The sequence below is a fragment of the Lethenteron reissneri genome, chromosome 21, assembly GCF_015708825.2.
Source record: "Lethenteron reissneri isolate LAM-NWPU_2019-01 chromosome 21, ASM1570882v1, whole genome shotgun sequence".
Lineage (NCBI taxonomy): Eukaryota > Metazoa > Chordata > Hyperoartia > Petromyzontiformes > Petromyzontidae > Lethenteron > Lethenteron reissneri.
This window is the reverse complement of record NC_083799.1, coordinates 6,378,701-6,397,569: the sequence shown is the minus strand read 5'-3', so window position 1 is coordinate 6,397,569 and position 18,869 is coordinate 6,378,701. Positions and strand designations below refer to the sequence as shown.

The 18,869-nt window shown below is 45.2% G+C and overlaps 1 protein-coding gene across 1 annotated transcript; it reads left to right on the top strand.

The window, feature by feature from the left end:
- The first annotated feature begins 2,188 nt into the window (after positions 1 to 2,188).
- LOC133345138 (eIF5-mimic protein 1-like) lies at positions 2,189 to 16,973 on the top strand. Its single transcript, XM_061555635.1, has 12 exons — positions 2,189 to 2,283; positions 4,896 to 4,968; positions 6,316 to 6,492; positions 7,685 to 7,794; positions 8,829 to 8,894; positions 9,740 to 9,875; positions 10,523 to 10,632; positions 12,194 to 12,364; positions 13,623 to 13,769; positions 14,403 to 14,541; positions 15,156 to 15,278; positions 16,471 to 16,973. The coding sequence occupies exons 2-12, from the start codon at positions 4,905 to 4,907 to the stop codon at positions 16,497 to 16,499; spliced, it is 1,272 nt and encodes a 423-aa protein (XP_061411619.1). The 5' UTR covers positions 2,189 to 2,283; positions 4,896 to 4,904; the 3' UTR covers positions 16,500 to 16,973.
- The last annotated feature ends 1,896 nt before the right edge of the window (positions 16,974 to 18,869 follow it).

The window sequence follows — 18,869 nt, the reverse complement described above, 5'->3', positions numbered from 1 at the left end:
GGATTATTCTGAAAGCATAACGGTTCGGATTATGGGTTAAGAAAGGAAACGCGTCTGAGAGAACAACTAGCGAGGAGATGGACTGACGAGATCAATTCATGCGTTGGAGATGAACTCGTTAGGGTGAATGAGGCGGCAAGGTGGCACAGTGATAAGACTTGTGCCGTACCTCAGATGCACCTCCGAATAGCACGGTTGGCTGCGTACGGTGCGAAAGAAGTTCAACAAACATACAAGAAGCACATGGCTTCGATTCCCGATTCGGGTGCCTTTCTGTGTAATTAGTTCTATATCATTGCAAAAAAAACACATACAATGGCCAAACATTCCAATGCTGAAAATGTACCTGGAAATTATTTAATTGGGGTTACACATCAAGTGTATTTTATTTGTTGCACGGATGATCCCGTATATCCGGTTTCCTGCCTATTTTACAAGCAACAAAACAAAGACAACGTAAATATTGCAGAGAAGGAATGTTGCACAACTAACAAACTTGTGTTGACCCTCATGAAAGGAGAATGAGAGCTCTAAGTTACTCACTGCTTTTCGTTTACGGGGGTTCACAGTGCCCCCTTGCCGCGGGCCTTGGGAACGCAACAGCGACAGGACATTGAACAATTACATAAAAACATTTTTTTATTAAAATCTGGCTTTGCAATTGCTGACACTAAGCGAGTATAATATGCATATTGCTACTTATTCGAAAATCTATCGTTACCCAGTGGAGACATGTTCTTCTGACCAGCCAGGTGGAGCATTGGCAGAGTGATCTATTCGTAATCTGAAGGTTGCGAGTTCTAAATGATCAGAATGAGAACCATAATATGTATTCATCCTGGAAGAAACGGATGAGCTGGTTGGGGGTTGACTCATAAGGAATCATCCCTCCGGAGTCAATAAAATGGGTAACAATTTGTGAAGTCAACGTCAATTGTCCTATGGATGAACCCCCTTTCATAGAAATGTATAATTCCAACCCCGTGCTCAGGGCTGTAAATAAATAGGTTGTTGAGCCTCGCATGATCATTCGAGCGAAACATTATTTGACTTATGCAGAAAAAACACACTTTTGAAGGAGAGCCTTTGCGTTCATGGGAGGGTGGTGTATGGAATTCTGCATATAATAAACAATACGTCATTATTCAAGTGGAATCCCATTTACACGTCATCAATTATATTAAAGACAGATAATAACAACATGATAAGTGTCACGAACGTACATTTTTGAACGGTGCCAGATTCAGGAGTGGTTTTGCAGGCAGCGCAGCGCCAAATAATATTTTCGCGTCAATGTGCGAGACCTGAGGTCGGTGCCGGATTAGGGTTTTTTGCCTCCAGATTCGGTAGGGGAGCGGGGCAATGCCAGATGAGGGTTTTAGTCCCGTGTTGCCTGAGCGAGCCGTACTTGCGGTTTTCCTGTGACTCACCTCCGAGTCCTCTTTGGTTTGTTTAATGTAATTCATGTAATGTGGTTGTCATCGTCATCACACCATCACCTCCACTCCCATCATCAATACGGTACCGTCACCATAATAATCACCATCGTTATTACCACACCACCGTTACAACCAGCATCGTAATGATCATCAGTGGTTGTCGGGAACGTGTTGATTTGTATTATTTGCGATTGCTTACCGCTGCCGATGCAGTTTCAATAGATTAGAAATGTTTTGAAATGCATGGGCATCATTATGACAGCTAAGATCCCCCCCCAACGCCCCCACTTCCCACATGGACACCATCACCCCCCCCCGCACCCCCATCGAAATGGACATCCATCCCAACTGGGCATCACCCCCTCCCCCCCCAACATTGACATCACCCCCCGAACCCCCCCCCCCCCCCCCACATGGGCATTACTCCCCGAACCCCCCCCCCCCCACATGGGCATTACTCCCCGAACCCCCCCCCCCACATGGGCATCACCCCCGACCCCCCCCCCCCCCACATGGGCATCACCCCCCGAACCCCCCCCCCCCACATGGGCATCAACCCCCGAACCCCCCCCCCCCCCCACATGGGCATCACCCCCCGAACCCCCCCCCCCCCACATGGGCATCACCCCCCGAACCCCCCCCCCCCCCACATGGGCATCACCCCCCGAACCCCCCCCCCCCCCACATGGGCATCAACCCCCCGAACCCCCCCCCCCCCCCACATGGGCATCACCCCCCGACCCCCCACATGGGCATCACCCCCCCCCCAACGCCTATTTCTGGTGACGTAGCCTCCCATGATGCTCCGCGCGGCTTTGTGTCTCTGAGAGTCGAGGTCCGCACCGTGAGTCTCGCGTCCGCGGCCTACGCTCCCCCCGCCCGCCCCGCCGCCTTCTCGGTCAATCCCGGGGCTCCCCAGCGCCGGGTGTCTCGGCAGAGCGCGGAGGGCGATAGGTCTCGGAGAGAAGGAGCAAGGCGATCGAGGCGGGGAGGCGAAGGGAATGATCGCGGGTTCGGCCGCCACTTGCGGCCCGGCCGAGGCGAGGCCTAGTCGCGCAGGCTTCTGCGATGGGTCGTGGTTTGGAAAGTGTCGAATTTGCGTTTTTTTTGGGGGTTTTTTTTGCCGCGGTAATTGTTTACGGATTTGCTCAAATTTTACCGCCGACTTCGCCTCACGAGTGGTGGTTATTGCCTCCGTACTATTTGTCGAGATCTCGGGGGTTGTTGGGAGGGTTTGTGGGCGCGTGAGACGTTGCGTCTGTGCGACGCGTGACGTTGGGGTGGCGTGGACTCGGATGGGGAAGGGGGGAGGCGATCTGACAGAGCTTGTGGTCCATCATTATTGCAGTTATAGCAGGCAAATACCGTTGTCTGAGATTCCCATTACATTGGTAGCTCAATTCACAACCGTACGGTTACAGCTGCAATTATATATTGAAACTGCGTCGTATAAATTGTGCTGATTAAATGTGTTTTTTTTTTAAGGTTGAATTCGGGAAAGTTGGCAGTGGCATTCGGCGGACATTTTCCACAGATGGATGTCGCAAATGCGTGATATTTGTGTCGGCTTAAGCGTGAGATGGCGTGACATTGGTCTCCTCTTGTATAACGCGTGGGGGGTGGTGGTGGTGGTTGGTAGTGGCGCTGCGCTGGTGCCACGCCTTGCGTAGAAAGCCGCGTTCACGTGGTTGGCTATTGATGCCTTCCTGGAGTAACTTTATTATACATAAACGTTTCTGTTATATAAATGTATATTACACATCCTTAAAAAGAATACACTAAGAACACATTATTTTGGTAGTACTGCGTTCGTAGTGGTGCCATAAGCACAAACCCAAATTTTTCAATAACACTGCCCTAAAGTAACAATTGGCGACATTTCTGACAATGGCCCTTCATCGCACCGCCGTAGGAATGTGGAATTTTCACCATCCGATTGTAAACAGGAAATTAGCAACTACAATTAACAATGATATTGCATAACGGTTTTTGGGTTAGATCGCGTTATTTATAAATGTGTCGTAACCCTCCACCACCCGACACGGCCAAACAGTAAAACATGTGTCACGTTTACACAGGACAAATAATTCACTACTTTAGCCCACCGGTGTGTTGAAGAGTGAATCAACATTTAAAATTTGAGTACGACGTTTCGCTGGTAATTACATCCAGCTTCATCGGGCAATTTGCCAGAATGGCGAGGCTCTCTTGCTCCCGATCTTAAATAGAGCAGCAGCAGGGTGGCGTCATTTAATTAATTCAGGTGCAGTGATTTGAGGCGGGGAGGGTATTGTAATTATATAATTGGTAATCAATGATTTTGCAGTTTTATTTCCGAATACACGTATGATTCCACTGACCAAATCAACTGGATTACGTGCTATTTCAGAACCTAGTAGAATTCGTTGGATAGTGCTTACCGGCTGCTGTTGACAACAAAGGGCAGTCCGTGTTCTGTGATTCAGTAAACCGATGCTGATGTTTAACTGCCTTCAACCCACTTCCAGCGTGATGGTAAAATGACCCCTCATGACTAACTGCATGTGCAGGCCCTCTACCAGCAGTGAACTGAGAAAAAGGGCTGCATATGCAAACATAGAGTAATTACACGAATGGATTCCCAAATCCGTGTTAATATGCAATATGCATTAACAGATTCAAATTTCTTGGAATTGGCTGAGCGGAATATCTATTCCCAGTATGGAGTCAACATTACAATGCTGTATTGTTAAGCTACTATATAGTGATTAGTATATGCAGCTTTGCAGACTGTGTTCAATAATTGCATGACAAATGTTACACAACATTTAATAACGTGCCTCTGCTGGTGGTAACATGCACATGTATACCCTGTTTGTCAATCTGCCGCTGTATGATGGTATTCCCAAGCCATAGTAGTGGGGGTTATTTAACCATATTTCACCCTGCCAACACTATCCCTCGGTGCATGGATGTAAATTACAACATTGCGATTTGCTGCACTGACCAGCACACAACGTATCGTAAGCTCAGCATCCTATAAAATATCATGACATCGGGCAAATTTTTTCACGATTGGGTCATAGGCTAAAGCAACGTGCTCGTTACATTATGAAATGACACTTTCTTGTGTGGGACAAGGTACTGCTTTGCATTTGGTATGCATTTTCTCCATGTTGAACCGCAGCTGAATGCTATTATGACCTCACTATGTCCTGCAATTGTGTACACGTGAGCGGCTGGGAATATGAATACCCATGAAAAGTTGGTTTGAGCACACCAGATTTTTATTTAACAAGTGATTTATAACTGTCTAATGCATACCCTCTCACCTCTATGGGTGTTGTGCCTAGATACATGGATCACGAAGCTGGGGACAATTTAAGACCAGCTACCATTTCCTTGATGTGGATATTTCTTGTAAAATATTTTGTGTGCTACAGGTTGTCTCATGAGTGCTGTGTTTGTCTCTTGCAGAAAAGTTTTATGAATAATTCAAAGCAGCAGAAGCCGACGCTTACAGGCCAGCGGTTTAAGACCCGCAAGCGGGGTATGCACATTTGCTTATTTTTATTTGAAAAGCTCCACATCCATCGCATCTCACCAGTGGCAACGTGTAACAACTTTTAAGTGTTAGAACCTGTATTCATAAAAATACAGTAATCTATGATGCACTTGTAATGCTATGCAATGAACATGCAGCATCCAATCGTAAGAACACATTTGCAAGTTAATTTTAAATGGTAAAGTTAAACTTTTTTTGAAGATTCTAGTATCCCCTCCACACACATCCATACACCTACATAATCACACTTAGCAGACTCGTTTATGCACACGCATATACAAAACATACACACACGCACACACAATACACACCAATATACAAATCGATAAAAAAAGAAAAGTATTGTATTACACAAGCTAGTTGCTTGGATTAAAATTAAAGCACTTGGCCATTGCTGTTTAAGTTTTAGGTTCAAATTTGGATAGCCACCCAAGAATAACCCAGTTTGTCAAGCGTAGTGATTTGGTGGTCTCAACCTTGTTGCCAATAACTGCACACAAAAAAAAAATTCGTAAATTTAGCTACATTTTAGCTTTGAGAAGGAACTGATCTGACGAATGTCTTTGTTGCAGGGTTTGTGGGAAAGTGTACCCCCTATTTTGTATAAATAATACATCACTTAAAACAATCCCAGAAGTTCTGTGAAAACTGATTCTTAGGATCATTTCTCCAAAATGAGTTATGCACTATTCTCATTTGATTTCTGAGCGGACACTTAGTTTCATGACATGATGCCGATAGCACAGTTGGAATACAATTGTAAGAAAATGATGGGCTTGAGCAGTACACATCGCTAGAACAGAAGGGATGGTGACTGGTGGTGAAGAATTCAGCTAAATAAGGGAACACTCCACAGAGGATGTCAATTGCAGAGATGGAGAAAAAAAATACTGTTATGCCGGTGTCACGTGGATTGTGATATTACAGGACTGTATGACAGTAGCTTAGACATACCTTCTTCCAGCGTTGTATTGATTATAATGGCTTGATGAATTGTATTAATAGTTATTAGACATCCTTCAACATTAGAAAGGCTTCTCCTATTTCGTTATGTTATAGTATACTTCACGATGGATAATGCAGATTTATAAACATTGACTCAAGACTGGTTTCGATTTCGCTTGCCATTAATGTTCCGAGTTGTTTGACCATACTCCACCACGTTGCTTCGTGCGGGTTGAAGGGAGAGCACCCAGGAAATCACTTGCCACTGATGTTATTCTTGACTGTGAATCGAAATTAAATTGCTGGATTCATAGCACAGTTCTGTGGCTTGTGTGCCATTGCTCTACAAAAGAAACCCCCCTGCATGATGTTGCATTTTGGCCGCAGATGAAAAGGAGAAGTTTGAGCCATCTGTATTCCGTGATGCCATCGTGGTTGGTCTGGAGGAGACCGCTGGTGACCTGGAGGCCGTGTCCCGCTTCCTTGACGTGCAGGGCTCTAAGCTCGACTACCGTCGCTATGCCGACACCCTGTTTGACGTGATGGTGGCCGGTGGCATGCTGGGTGAGACATTCCACCACCACACACACATCTTGAAAAAGTCTGTATTTAAGGGCCTCTCTCGAACTTGGCTATAAAAAAACAATTGCTTTAGTGGTTTATCTCTTTCATAAAAGCCCGGTATTCCATTTGTCCGTCAACTAAAGTATAAGAGCCTTTCAGAAGGCCTGAATCAAAAAGCTAGAGAAAGTGGACCCCCTACCCCCCAAATGCGGGGGTAAAAATTCGATCCAACAAGTTTCCCAAAAAATTTGTCCCCCCCCCAAAATAATTTTATTTTATAGACATATATGTCTACACACCCTACATAAAGTGGAAGTCAGTAGTATCTGCACACATTTGGGGGGAGGGAATGAGAGGACATCAGTGGGGGCGACGCACGAAGCGCCGAAAAGCCCTCCGCAGGAGTGAGAATAAGGCGGCCATAGGCCGCTGAAAATCTCGTGCATTAAATACAATTTGTCCTCAAATTCAGTGGATGGGCACACCGCGACCCCCATATAACGGTGGCTTTTGGGGATCCCAAAACATTGGGGGAAATAGAAAATGTTTAAAAATGTATTTTTCAAAAGCTCAATGACCTAACAGCATAAAAAATTATGAATTGTGGTCAGCTGTGTCTCCACACTGCAAAACGTCAGTTGTCAGCCAGTCCCAGTTTACTACTGTACAATAACTACTCAGGCATTGGATTGAGCATTTCAGAAACTGGGTTGCAAGATTGTAATATATCTACCTTTTTAACATTTTTCCAAAATAAAGTAGCTGTCTAAAATATATCAACTGTTGATGGTCTAAATTGGTCTTTAGGAAATAAAGGGATTTTGTTAAGAAAACATATACCAGGCCACCTGACCCATCAATTAGCCCGGTATGTTAACACAGTGCAGGACTTTCCAACCCACTCTGCCATATTGTACGACAATAAAACCGATATTTTTATTTTTAATGCAAGTACTCAGCTAACCAAATTTAACTGAATGCTTTTATTTGTGCACTTATTAATTGGTGATTGGACTAATACCATCACTTTGCTAAATATGACAACTCAGTTTAGCACAGGTAGTAGAACAGCAAAAATTCAAATCCACGCTCTCAGCTTTGATAGCTCGGCTCTGATTTGAGCCACCGCAGTCTTGATAGACGTCCTTTAACGTCATAACGTAGCGTGGTGTGATATCTCCACCATGTGCAGCACCGGGAGGAACTTTGGTGGATGATGGCGACAAGACCAAGGTGACCCGGACGACCGTTTGTGTGTTTGGTGCCAAGGAGGACATGGAGGCCATGCGCAACTTTGCTCAGGTGCCGGTCTCATCATCGCCGCTAGCGCCATATGGGACGGGTCTGCGACACAAAGATGGGGTCTGAAACGTCTTAGGTTCCAGTCGCATTTAGACATAATGTACACCTTCGGTCTTTTGTCAATTTTCTGCTACTGGATGAGGACCTGCCCACTCCATGGGTTATTTTACAAGGTGTGCACTGTATTGTTTTACAATTAGAGAATGCAGTATATTTACATTTAATTTGGTGGTGCTATTTGACCAATCCATTCAGTGAATGTATTTTATTTTCAGTACAATCGTTATCACCCATAATCTACTGCTGAATGAGGCCCTGCCTAATCCTTAATCTCCATCTAACAATGCAACAGTCTGTATAGCTTCTGCAAAAGCTGATTTCATCTCCAAGATGGATGACTCCTTGGCCATGTTTCCTTATCTGGCTGCCACTCCATCTTTCGGCTTCACCTACCACCAGTCATCACTTCTTGTGACGTGCCCTGCCCAAGCCCATGGTACTTTTCTCAGCAGTCAATGTGAACAATTTGGAGGGATACGTCGTCTAAAATATAACCACATCTCAAGATGCTAAAGAACATTGGGGGACGTCAACTTCTAGGAAACGTGTTGAGTGCCTTAAGTAGTTCCATAAATATTCCCCATATAGCTGTAACAGACTGTTGGGGCAAGTGATTTTAGTGAGCACCTGTGAAAGACCCTGAATAACATGCGAGTGCAGAAGTAGCCAGCACCACAGGGGGTCGCCATTGAAAAAGAGCTTGGTTCACTCACTGTCTTTGTATTTCCAGGGATAATGTTTACACACCACACCGGGTACTCATTTATGGCTCAGTCGACCTGGGGAAAGTCTAGGCCGGGGTCCAATACATCTTGCCACCGATGTTAGCTGTGGCTTGGAATCGAACCAAAGAATCATTCAGCTCGGTTTGTGTAAGCTTGAATTGTATAATGCGATTGGTGTGCGACTTCATACTTGGAACTATACCTTCTGAGAATGGGTTGATAAATAGTTTCTATTTTACAATTTTGCAGGTCTTTGGGAAGCTCGTGAGAAGATACAAATACTTGGAGAAGTATTTGGAGGAAGAGTTTAAGAAGGTATTCTCTTCCTGTTCTACATAATGAACTATACAGTACCTTGCATAACTTTGTTCAACATATATAGAGTTTGAATAATGTGTTTTTTTTTACCTTTTATGTTCCAACCCAGCTTTTATAAACATTGTTGTAGGAATTTGAAGTGGTGTGCATTGTATGTGTAGCACAATGAATTTGTGCTACACTCTCCCCCCACTGAATTAATTACATTGTCAAATGACAACACTTAATATTTTAGTAAATTGAACAAATGCTACTTGGCTTTTGTTTCAAAAGGTGAATAAACCAATTTAATGTGACCAAAATAGCTTCTATACTTATTCTTGGTTCTTTCGGTAAAGTCACGTATAGAGAAAACAAATCGCAAATAAAAGCAAAAAACCTACGACGTTTCGATCGCAACACACGCGGTCTTCATCTCTCCGCCTGATGACGACAGCTTGTGTTGCGATGGAAACGTCGTGGGTTTTTTGCTTTTATTTTAGATTTTTTGTTTTCTATTTACGTGACTTTACCGAAAGAACCAAGAATATGATTTCCTGTAGTCATGAAAGTTTTAAGTCTAAAGCTTCTGTACTTATTTCTGGTAAACAAACAAATGTCCACAAATATACTGTGATCATTAATTACTAGCACGAACTGCTTCGCCAATAGGACATTTTGGACATAAAAGCACAAGCTGCTATTTCCACTAACATGTTTTCACACACCCTGCTAACACAAACACTTAAGTCCACCAATTGACAACAGCTAGGGGTGACATAACCTCACTGCGTCAGCCTTGAGCCGAAATATTAATGCCGCATGCGTCACCAATCCGGATGCTTGTGATCTGCCTTGCACAGCTGCTGATGTTCCTGAAAGGCTACTCTGAGTCGGAGCAGAACAAGCTTGCCATGTTTACAGGCATCTTGCTGGGCAGCAGCATGCTGCCTGCCACCGTACTCTCCAGCCTCTTCAATGACACCATCGTCAAGGAAGGTACGACCGCTCGCTCAAAACGTTCACACGTGAATGTCTGTCATCGTCGCAAACCAAAGCGTCGTCATGCCCATTCTCTTCTTCATACTTCCACAGGGATGATTTTTTTTTTATTTTGTTGTTAAAATAATCTGCCATTCTCAGGACTCATGCCTGTCATGTTTTTGATCCAAGGGTCATTAGCCATTGCTTCATCTCTCTGGTGGTCGTCCTCCAATATATTTATTCCTTTGGGTTTCATTGCGTAATTAGAAATAAAATACTGAATGCATTTGGACACATACATCCCTGTTGTCAGTCTACTGCTGGATAAGAGCATTTCCACACCGTGTGATGCATGAGGGTTATTGACATTGTTCACTGCGAGTTTGTTAAGGTAGGAAGCATTTACTCGGGTGCATAGTGCAACATGATTTTTTCTACTGCCTGCATTGTAGCCCCACAGCAACTTATGACACCTGTTTTTATGCATTGTGGTCATCCATTCAAGCACACGAGGCACAACCGTGTTTTATTCCTGATATCCATTGAGATTGAGCTTGTTCCAAGTGATGATTTTCATAGGCAATACCTGTCACTCATCTGGAAATGGGCAGCCGGGGCTGGTGTCTCAGAGTTTTGGTGTGCAATGCCTTGGTGTCTCGCAGGCCTCTCGGCCGCATTTGCTGTGAAGCTCTTCAAGGCATGGCTGTCGGAGAAGGACATCAGCTTCGTGACATTTGCACTCAAGAAAGCCAGTATGGACAAGAGGCTGCTGGTAAGGGCTGAGCAGACTCGGGGTCGCCTCACATAATACTACACATTGTAAAGAACACAACCACTCTGCAGTGCAGTTCTATCATGGTCTAAAAGGGTTGCTTATATTACATTGTTTCATGCATGTATGGTGTCTGCTAAACTCAGCATCCACATATACACTACATTTAGAGCCTTTTTGTCATGCTTCCACTGGGTGAGGGTCGCAGTGGTTATTTGGCTATACCTCCCATACTGGTCATTGCGTGTTGGTGAAGGTGGGGAGTGTAAAGATACAACTGGGGTTTTCTGCACTGCCTTCTGCTTGCCCACCACGTTGCCCTGCAGCCTATACCAACCTGTCGTGCGTGGTGGTCACCCATTGACCATGATTCAGGCTCAACTTTGCTTAGCTTCTGAGATCTGAGGAGATTGGGTGTACTTAAATTATTTGTAAATCATACAACCATGATTATGTTTTGTTTTAAAAAAAACTCTGCATTGTTTTGTCAGTAACTCAAAGGGTGCTCTCGTGCATTGTCTGAGGATTACAAGTAGCTCCCATCCAAACCTCAAGGCAATGGTTGCCTTTTGTAACTTTTTTTTATGTACGTTTAATGTAATTGTGATTTTAATGGTGATGGCTCAACATGTCTCTCTGAGGACAGGCACACATACCAGGCTGATATTTCCCCCCCTCTACTGCTGCCCTTGACGATTTGCTGAAATATCGCAATTTAAAGTCATGACTTGATATACAAATTTATGTTTTGTCTTGTTTTTATCTTCTTGTTTGTATTGTTTCTTGTTTTTCTTTATCTCGTTGCTATGGTTGTATTTTCTCCTTGAGCCTGAGTTTACCTTTTTTATGTGATTTACATAACTGGTAACTTTTTCATTGGTGGGGTGTATCTTGAGCATAGGAATTTAGTTGATCCTTAATTGATGCGTTGTTACTTGGTCCCAGGATTTGGTTGCCAACCTCTTGGCATTGTGTTTTTGTCACCATTTCTCCAACCCTACTCTAGCAGCTTCCCTATTAAAACTACACCCCACCCCCCAAAAGAAATGAATTTAACTAAAGATCAATCGGTTGTGGGAGAATATTTCGGGCACCTCCTCGCAGAGCCACATGATATGTCTGAATCTGGTCTGGTGTGTAAATGTTTATTCCCCTAAAACGTAAGTGTCCCCACAGGCTACCGAGTGCTCACTCGTGAAACTCCATTGTTTATACCCCTTCACTTTAACAGTTATGCAGAGTTGGTATCGTGGCCACTTCTTCCTTCACTTCATGTTTCCCTTTCTTTCCCCTTTCATGTGTTTTTTTTCTTCATTTGGTTATATATTTTTTTATTAAATACACATTGTCAGAATTAAGACAGTGTAAGTCTGTTCTCTATAGCTATGCAGCACATTCATTGTTGTATGGAAGTCGTTTGTTGGAAAATGCTTCCAGTGTGCTGTATTCTTTACTCTAAATAACCGTGTTTGTATTTGATATCAAATGCCATTTTCAAAATAAATCTCCTTCGTTTTGCGCTTACATTGGCCGGCTTCGCCCATCTCTCTCACACAAACAGGAGCTCTTCCCGCCAAACAAGCAGAGCGTGGAGCACTTTTCGTCGTATTTCACTGCCAACGACCTCAAGGTGGTGGCCGGCTTTCTGCGAGCGCAGCAGTCGCTGGGCACGCGCAAGGAGCTGCAGAAGGAGCTGCAGGAAAAACTGGAGCTCGGGGAGCCTGTTAAGGAGGTGAGACCGAAATGAAGCAGCAATAGTTGGGGAGCAAATTCTTCCATAGAGTACAACACCTTCATAAAGTCTCGATAAACACAAGGTACCACACCTCCGATTAGCACGCTGGCTACTTGCAGTGCGAAATAAGTTTAACACACAGGTACAATACATTAAGTAACTTTACAAATTTGCTGCTAATGTCATTCGATACTCCCCACTCTGTGAGGGTCAGTTCTGCAGTACCCACCTGCCCACAAACATTTTGACAAGTGTCCAATTACTTTAAGAAGGAATGACAACAGATGACACATTCAAGTCTGTTTAGCCTCAGTTATATATAACTGAGATATTTTGTGTTTTGTTTTATCCGGGCTAAAACCCCTCATGCCACTCCTCACTGTATCCTGTAAAATAAAATAAAAAGTTGCATGTAGTTCAGTCTGGTGACTTCTCAGACATAGAACGTAGATCTTCAGGATAACACAGCAATGCTGAACCCCGGTCCCTCTGGGGACCCGGTTTATATGCTCCCTGGTTGTGGATGGCTCCGCCCTTGGCCACGACCACCTTCTCGAATCCTCTAACAGGATCTCGCCCTGACACGTGATCACCCCTAGCCCCCACTTGGGGCCCCTGTGTAGATCTTACGCGTCACGTGCCTTCTTGGGTCAACCAGAGTGTCATGGCCTACATTATTATTTTATTACTTCCCTTCTACGTGACTTTACCGAAAGAACCAAGAAGATACATTAACCCCATTCATGGCCGGCACTTTCACACCCCCTCCTTTCGGGGACAGCACTGCACGCTGAGCATGGTGCCACTCAGCGCTCTCTAACAGCACTCACTGAGCCCCTCTTGGGCTGGTACTACACCCACATACGGGGTGTCCGCGATGTAATTACATCGCACGCTGTGTCTCTCTAGGGCCGGCACCACACAGTGACGTCCGCGATGTCACTACACTTGTACAGTTAAACCACGTTGCGTGTGTTTTAATAAGTAATGACATGCAAAGTACGATATAAAATATCCAATGAAGATCTATACATGTTAAACTTCTTTCACACCGTACTTAGCCAACCGCGCTGATCGGATGATGGTGTTGCTTGTCGAGGATGAGATCGGTTCGTCTGCACGTGCTGTGAATAGTGCATTGTTGCATTGCGTGAGGGTGAGGAGGGATGGATGATGGCTTGAAGTTCTGCATGGCTCGTGATGATGATGATTCCGGTGGTGCTCATGTGCGATGTTGGCGTGCGCATCTCCGCAGATTGCCTTGTACGTCAAGGAGGAGATGCGCAAAAATGATATCCCGGAGCAAACGGCCATCAGCCTGGTGTGGACGTGCGTGATGAACTCTGTGGAGTGGAACAAGAAGGAGGAGCTGGTGGCTGAGCAGGCTGTGAAACACCTGAAGGTAGAACCGCATCCTCATAGTACCATAATAGTAACAATAATAATTTGGTGCATTCAGTATTTGCGCCATTATTAAACTGCAAGGATCTCACGAAGGCGCTATGTTTCACAGACAAGTATAGACTGCCAGTAGGGGGGGCAATGTTGCTTTGTGGTTTAAACCTATCAAATATTTGTAAATAATTTTATAATTCTGACCATGATGCCTACACATGTCGAGCTAATGCTTTTTAAATAACGTGATGTGGTTTGTTTCATCCACTGTCGAGCAGATGGCACGTATGTATGGTTAATTCACCTGTAGTATATATTAACCAGATTGGCTACTGGGTTCTCACCGCGAACCTCTGCAACAAACGACAAGGTACTACCACCCAGACATGTTAAGTGAAAATGGATTTCTCTTTGCTGCAGTCACAAGTATGGGAGACTCCTTAATTCAGCATCTGTGGAGGAGATGGGTGCACCTCTCATGCGTTGTTGTTCTCATGGTCTTAAGTGCAGTCTCCTGTCATCCAGATAAGAAGCCAGGTAATTCCTTTGTTGGATAATACTCTCGGGTCTCGGACCCACAACGCTGAGTCCTTCGCTCTCGGACCCATGCTTTTGTATTTTTTTCTGGTCCCGCTTGCAGCAATTCACACCGCTGTTTGCAGCCTTCACCAGCCAGGGCCAGTCCGAGATCACTCTGCTCCTGAAGGTGCAAGAGTACTGCTACGACAACATCCACTTCATGAAGACTTTCCAGAAGATCGTCATCCTTTTTTACAAATGTGAATGGCGATGACGGTTGCTGCCACACATGCACATGTACAGCCCTTTTGGCAATCCACTGCTAGATGAGGGGCACCCCCATACTCTTAGGTTTTTTCGGTAAAGTCACGTAGGTAAAAAATAAAAAAGTAAATTAAAATTAATAAAATAAAAATCACGACGTTTCGGAGGCAACACAAGCTTCCGTCTTCAGGTGGAACCCCCATGTCAAGTGCTTCGTGGGAGTTTTGATCATACTTCACCATGCTGCTCATTGGGGGTTGGTGAAGCCGTGGCGCATAGATACAGGCGCATAGTAAAATGCAACAATGAATGTACTACTCTCTGCTACCCACTTCTCTGCTGCCCATATCTTTTGACATGCTTTTAATATGATTTGAATGAACAGGGCTTAATTTAAATGCTTTCACAGTTTCCTTTTTCACGACTCATTACATTGTAATTTATACCTTTATGATATGAGGGACAGGTTGAAAATGAATGTTCTTTGGTAACAAATGGGATCTGCATCATTTTCCTAACTCATTTTTTTTTTATCGTCCATTGTACTACGTGGTCTTTCTTTGCCGCCGATGCTTTAACTCACTACTGCCACGACCCTCCTCTACCGCAGCGGACGTGCTGAGTGAGGATGCTGTGCTCAAGTGGTATCGGGATGCACATCTGGCCAAGGGGAAGAGTGTCTTCCTGGACCAGATGAAGAAGTTCGTGGAGTGGCTGCAGCATGCCGAGGAAGGTGAGGCAGGAGAAAATAAAAACAAGTCTTTATTTAACCAGGAATTAAAGCCTCCCGAGGGTACATATTTGTTGTTAATGGTAAACATGGGTGGGAATATAGAAAAAAACAGGTTTCCCTCGCTTTATACGGTAGATTCGTCCCAAAAAAACGGCACACAAAACAAATGTGCACAAGACGGCTGCCTGCCGAGTAGCGGATACAGGAGAATGTCCCACATCCGACCACATAGCTGCATACGGAGGAATTAAAACCCCACATTGCGAATTTTGGATAGAAATTGTTTATCCCCAATATACATGAAATTGCAAAACCGAACCCACTTAAAGTGAGAGAAACCTGTACAAGCATCAAGACAAAAAGTTAATTGAACAAATTCTGCACCTGTACAGCCCTTGGTCAATTTGCTGCTGGTTGAGGGCCTCCCTAAGCCACGGAGGTTGAAGACAGAGCATAGACGTAACGTAGATTACAATTGAACAATTAATTTTGCTGTCTGCTGCCAGATGTGTATCCCCGACAGCCTGTAATACCTGTTGTGCATGGTGGACACCCATCCAAGAGTTATGCAGCCTCAACTCTGTGTAACTTCCGAGATCTGATGAGATTGGATGCATTGCGGATTATTCTGTAGTAGGAGTCTGAAATTCGTTGTGACGATAAAAATGAAAAAATAAGCCAAAAGCTACCAAAGATGTAAATCAACACAAATAAATGGACTTCACTTCAACACAAACAGGCAAACGTTATTATTTTACTACATGGCAAAATACAATGTGGGTTTCTACGAATGTCACAACAAATTAGCGTGTCGGACGTGCCGAGACTCATGCAACCGAATCGACAGTGATATATCATGGTTATCATTGGGCCCTGCTGTAAGAAATGAAAGGGGGGGGGGACCCCTGTTCATTTCCCTATTGTGACCTAGCCCCCTGTGTCCCTCTGATCTGCGGGCCCCGTAACAGTTGTACCGCATGTGCATGAGACGGCTACATCAAACCCACATCCCAAGCCATGTTACTACGCTTACCTTTGCCGCTTCTTATGAAAGTGTCCTGTTTATGCAATCGATCATCTCCACAGTGCATATGCTGAATTCTATCGCAAACATTTTCTCCCCCTTGCCTTTGGATTTGTGTTTACTGTGTGTAATCTTGCCGCACATTTTTGTATCTTTTTTTATTCCCAGAATCTGACTCTGGGGAGGAGGAGGACTGATGTCAAAAGGCTATGGCTTGCCAGCCTAACTGCTCATGCCGTATGGATGTTTTGTGCGCATGTTTGTCTTAATGTTTGCGTGTCCTCTGCGCCTGTGTCTGCGTGTACGAACGTGCGCCGCCCCACTGGTGACCGGTTTTCATTGCTGTGCACTCGCATCAGGTTGTAGCGGGGTGCAAAATGAAAGCGAAGTGGGTGTGGGGTGAGGGCACGACAAAACAGAGTGGTGACACTCGCAACCCCCCCCAACCCTCCCCATGAGCCGCAAAGCGCAGCGTGTCGCTAGCTCGCGCTTGCAGTCACCTCTCGGCCCCGCACACACGACACAGCTTCCCACCTACGTCTCGAGCTAACATCTATCCACAGCTGAGCACGGGAAACGAGTTGCACACCTGTTCAAAATGTACTGTAGTGCCGTTTATATGTTTAACAAAATGAGGCAGGTGTTTTTAAAGTTTGCAAATAAAGATGCCTGAAAAAAATCCTGTGTTAGGGTCTGTTTGTCGAATCTTGCCAAATATAATTATTTTACAAGTTGTGTAGCTTGGTGCTGCAATACACCTTGTGCCTCAAGCTACCACTCACGGTGGGAGGGGTATAGTACCTTTCATTGAACTGCTGCAGGGCATTGGAATGGTTGATATAAGATGGTATTCAAGGTACGGAGGCAATTTAGCAAGCACCGAAATGCAAATCTTTATACTCTACATTTATGAACTGCACAATGGCGTAAACTTCTGAAGGAATTGGAACGAACAAATGTGTCGTGGGTCCAACTGAGTCACAGACGTTCATTTTAGAGGCAACTCTTTTATTTGTAACACAAAGGGGTAGCTGCCCCTTTACCAGACTACAGCGAGTTACTGCTACGAAGGATAGATCCCTCACTCAGGTCTCTGACCACGTGGTTGCCTCGTAGGATGGAGAGCTTCAGCTTGAGATGCAGGGCTTACAGCTTGTAGAATGAAGAGATGCAGGTCCCTCTCAGGGACTCTCTTTATATCCCCCTACGGTCGGGGCCGCTCCGCCCTCGGCCCCGCCCACCTCGAGCATTCTCGTTCTCGATCCTTCTCGTTCTCGATCCTTCTCAAGAGCTCTCCCTGGACACGTGATCACCCACTAGCCCCCCCACCTGGGGCCCCCTGTGTGGACACTCCGGATCACGTGTCTACGGGGTCAAACAGTGTGCCACGGCCCGGGGCAACCCTGCCCCTGGACCAGAGGTCGCAAACGGGTTTAGATTCCTTACCCATTCCCTACCCGTACCCTACCCGAAATGAGTGACAAACGGTTACTCACCAGTGACTCACGGCCTACCCGTACCCGGCCGCACCAGGGTCGCAAACGGCTACCCGTACCTGGCCGGGTATCGGGTAGGGTACGGGTATCGGGTACCCGGTTGCTACCTCTGCCCTGGACTGATACCCCCTCCCCCTCGGGGGAGCCCCCACCACACGCTGTGCGTGGTGCCCGCACTATCCCAGTGCTCGCCAAGCCCCGCTAGGACTGATATTACACACAGCCACCCACACGGTGCTGTCCACGATGTCGGAACATCGAACGGCACAACCCTTCTGAGCCAGCACCATAGTGACATCCGCCATGACACTACAAATCTATTGCAACTTTTAGACTGGAGAAGTTGAAAACTAAAGTTAGGTAATTCGGGCAAGCAATCATAATGGTGTTTACTGGTGTTACATCTCATGATGTGAGGGCATCAAATTACAACTTGCTATGAAGATGGCGTATGATCTTGTAACTTCTTGATATTAAAGAACTACTGTCGAGTAAAGCCGATTTAAGGGAAATATTAATCTCCTGAAAGTGCACAGTGCACAACTTTAGACTTGGATCAAAGAAATGTCCTGAACTTGTTAGCTGTGTCGGCTTCTCACATAGACCCTGTATAGGACTGGCAGTTATACAGTACTGTATGTGGCCTGTGGTTTTTGTTATCTGTGTATCTGGTTGAGCCAGTGGTTGGCTAAACCATGCATGAGAAGTCTCGTATCTAGATTATGAACGTGTTCACTACAAATCTCCCAAATGTATTTTCAGTGCTGTGTCAATTGACTGCTGTTCCCCGATCGGCCTTGGGGATTATTTAATGATACTGCACCCACCACCCTGGTCAATTTTGGTTGGTGAATGCAGATTGAGGTCGGGTTCGTTTGAGATCTTCCTCCCCACGTATTCGGCATGGTCTGGAACTTGATTATATTTGACTGGTACGCATTGCAGCCACGTCAATACTGTATAAATGCGCGCTGGTTGCAGAGAATTTCGTGATGAACGCCCGTAACAGCATATAGTGCCTTTACCAAGGCCGCGATATAAATATAACAAGGTGCTTGACAGGAATTATAC

What these genes read in the sequence shown, in the direction of transcription:
- LOC133345138 (XM_061555635.1), top strand. Translation starts at nt 4,905, where the DNA reads ATGAATAATTCAAAGCAGCAGAAGCCGACGCTTACAGGCCAGCGGTTT. An exon ending in TGGAGGAAGAGTTTAAGAAG is followed by an intron (nt 8,895 to 9,739) that starts GTATTCTCTTCC and finishes TGCCTTGCACAG; the next exon opens with CTGCTGATGTTCCTGAAAGG. An exon ending in GTATGGACAAGAGGCTGCTG is followed by an intron (nt 10,633 to 12,193) that starts GTAAGGGCTGAG and finishes TCACACAAACAG; the next exon opens with GAGCTCTTCCCGCCAAACAA.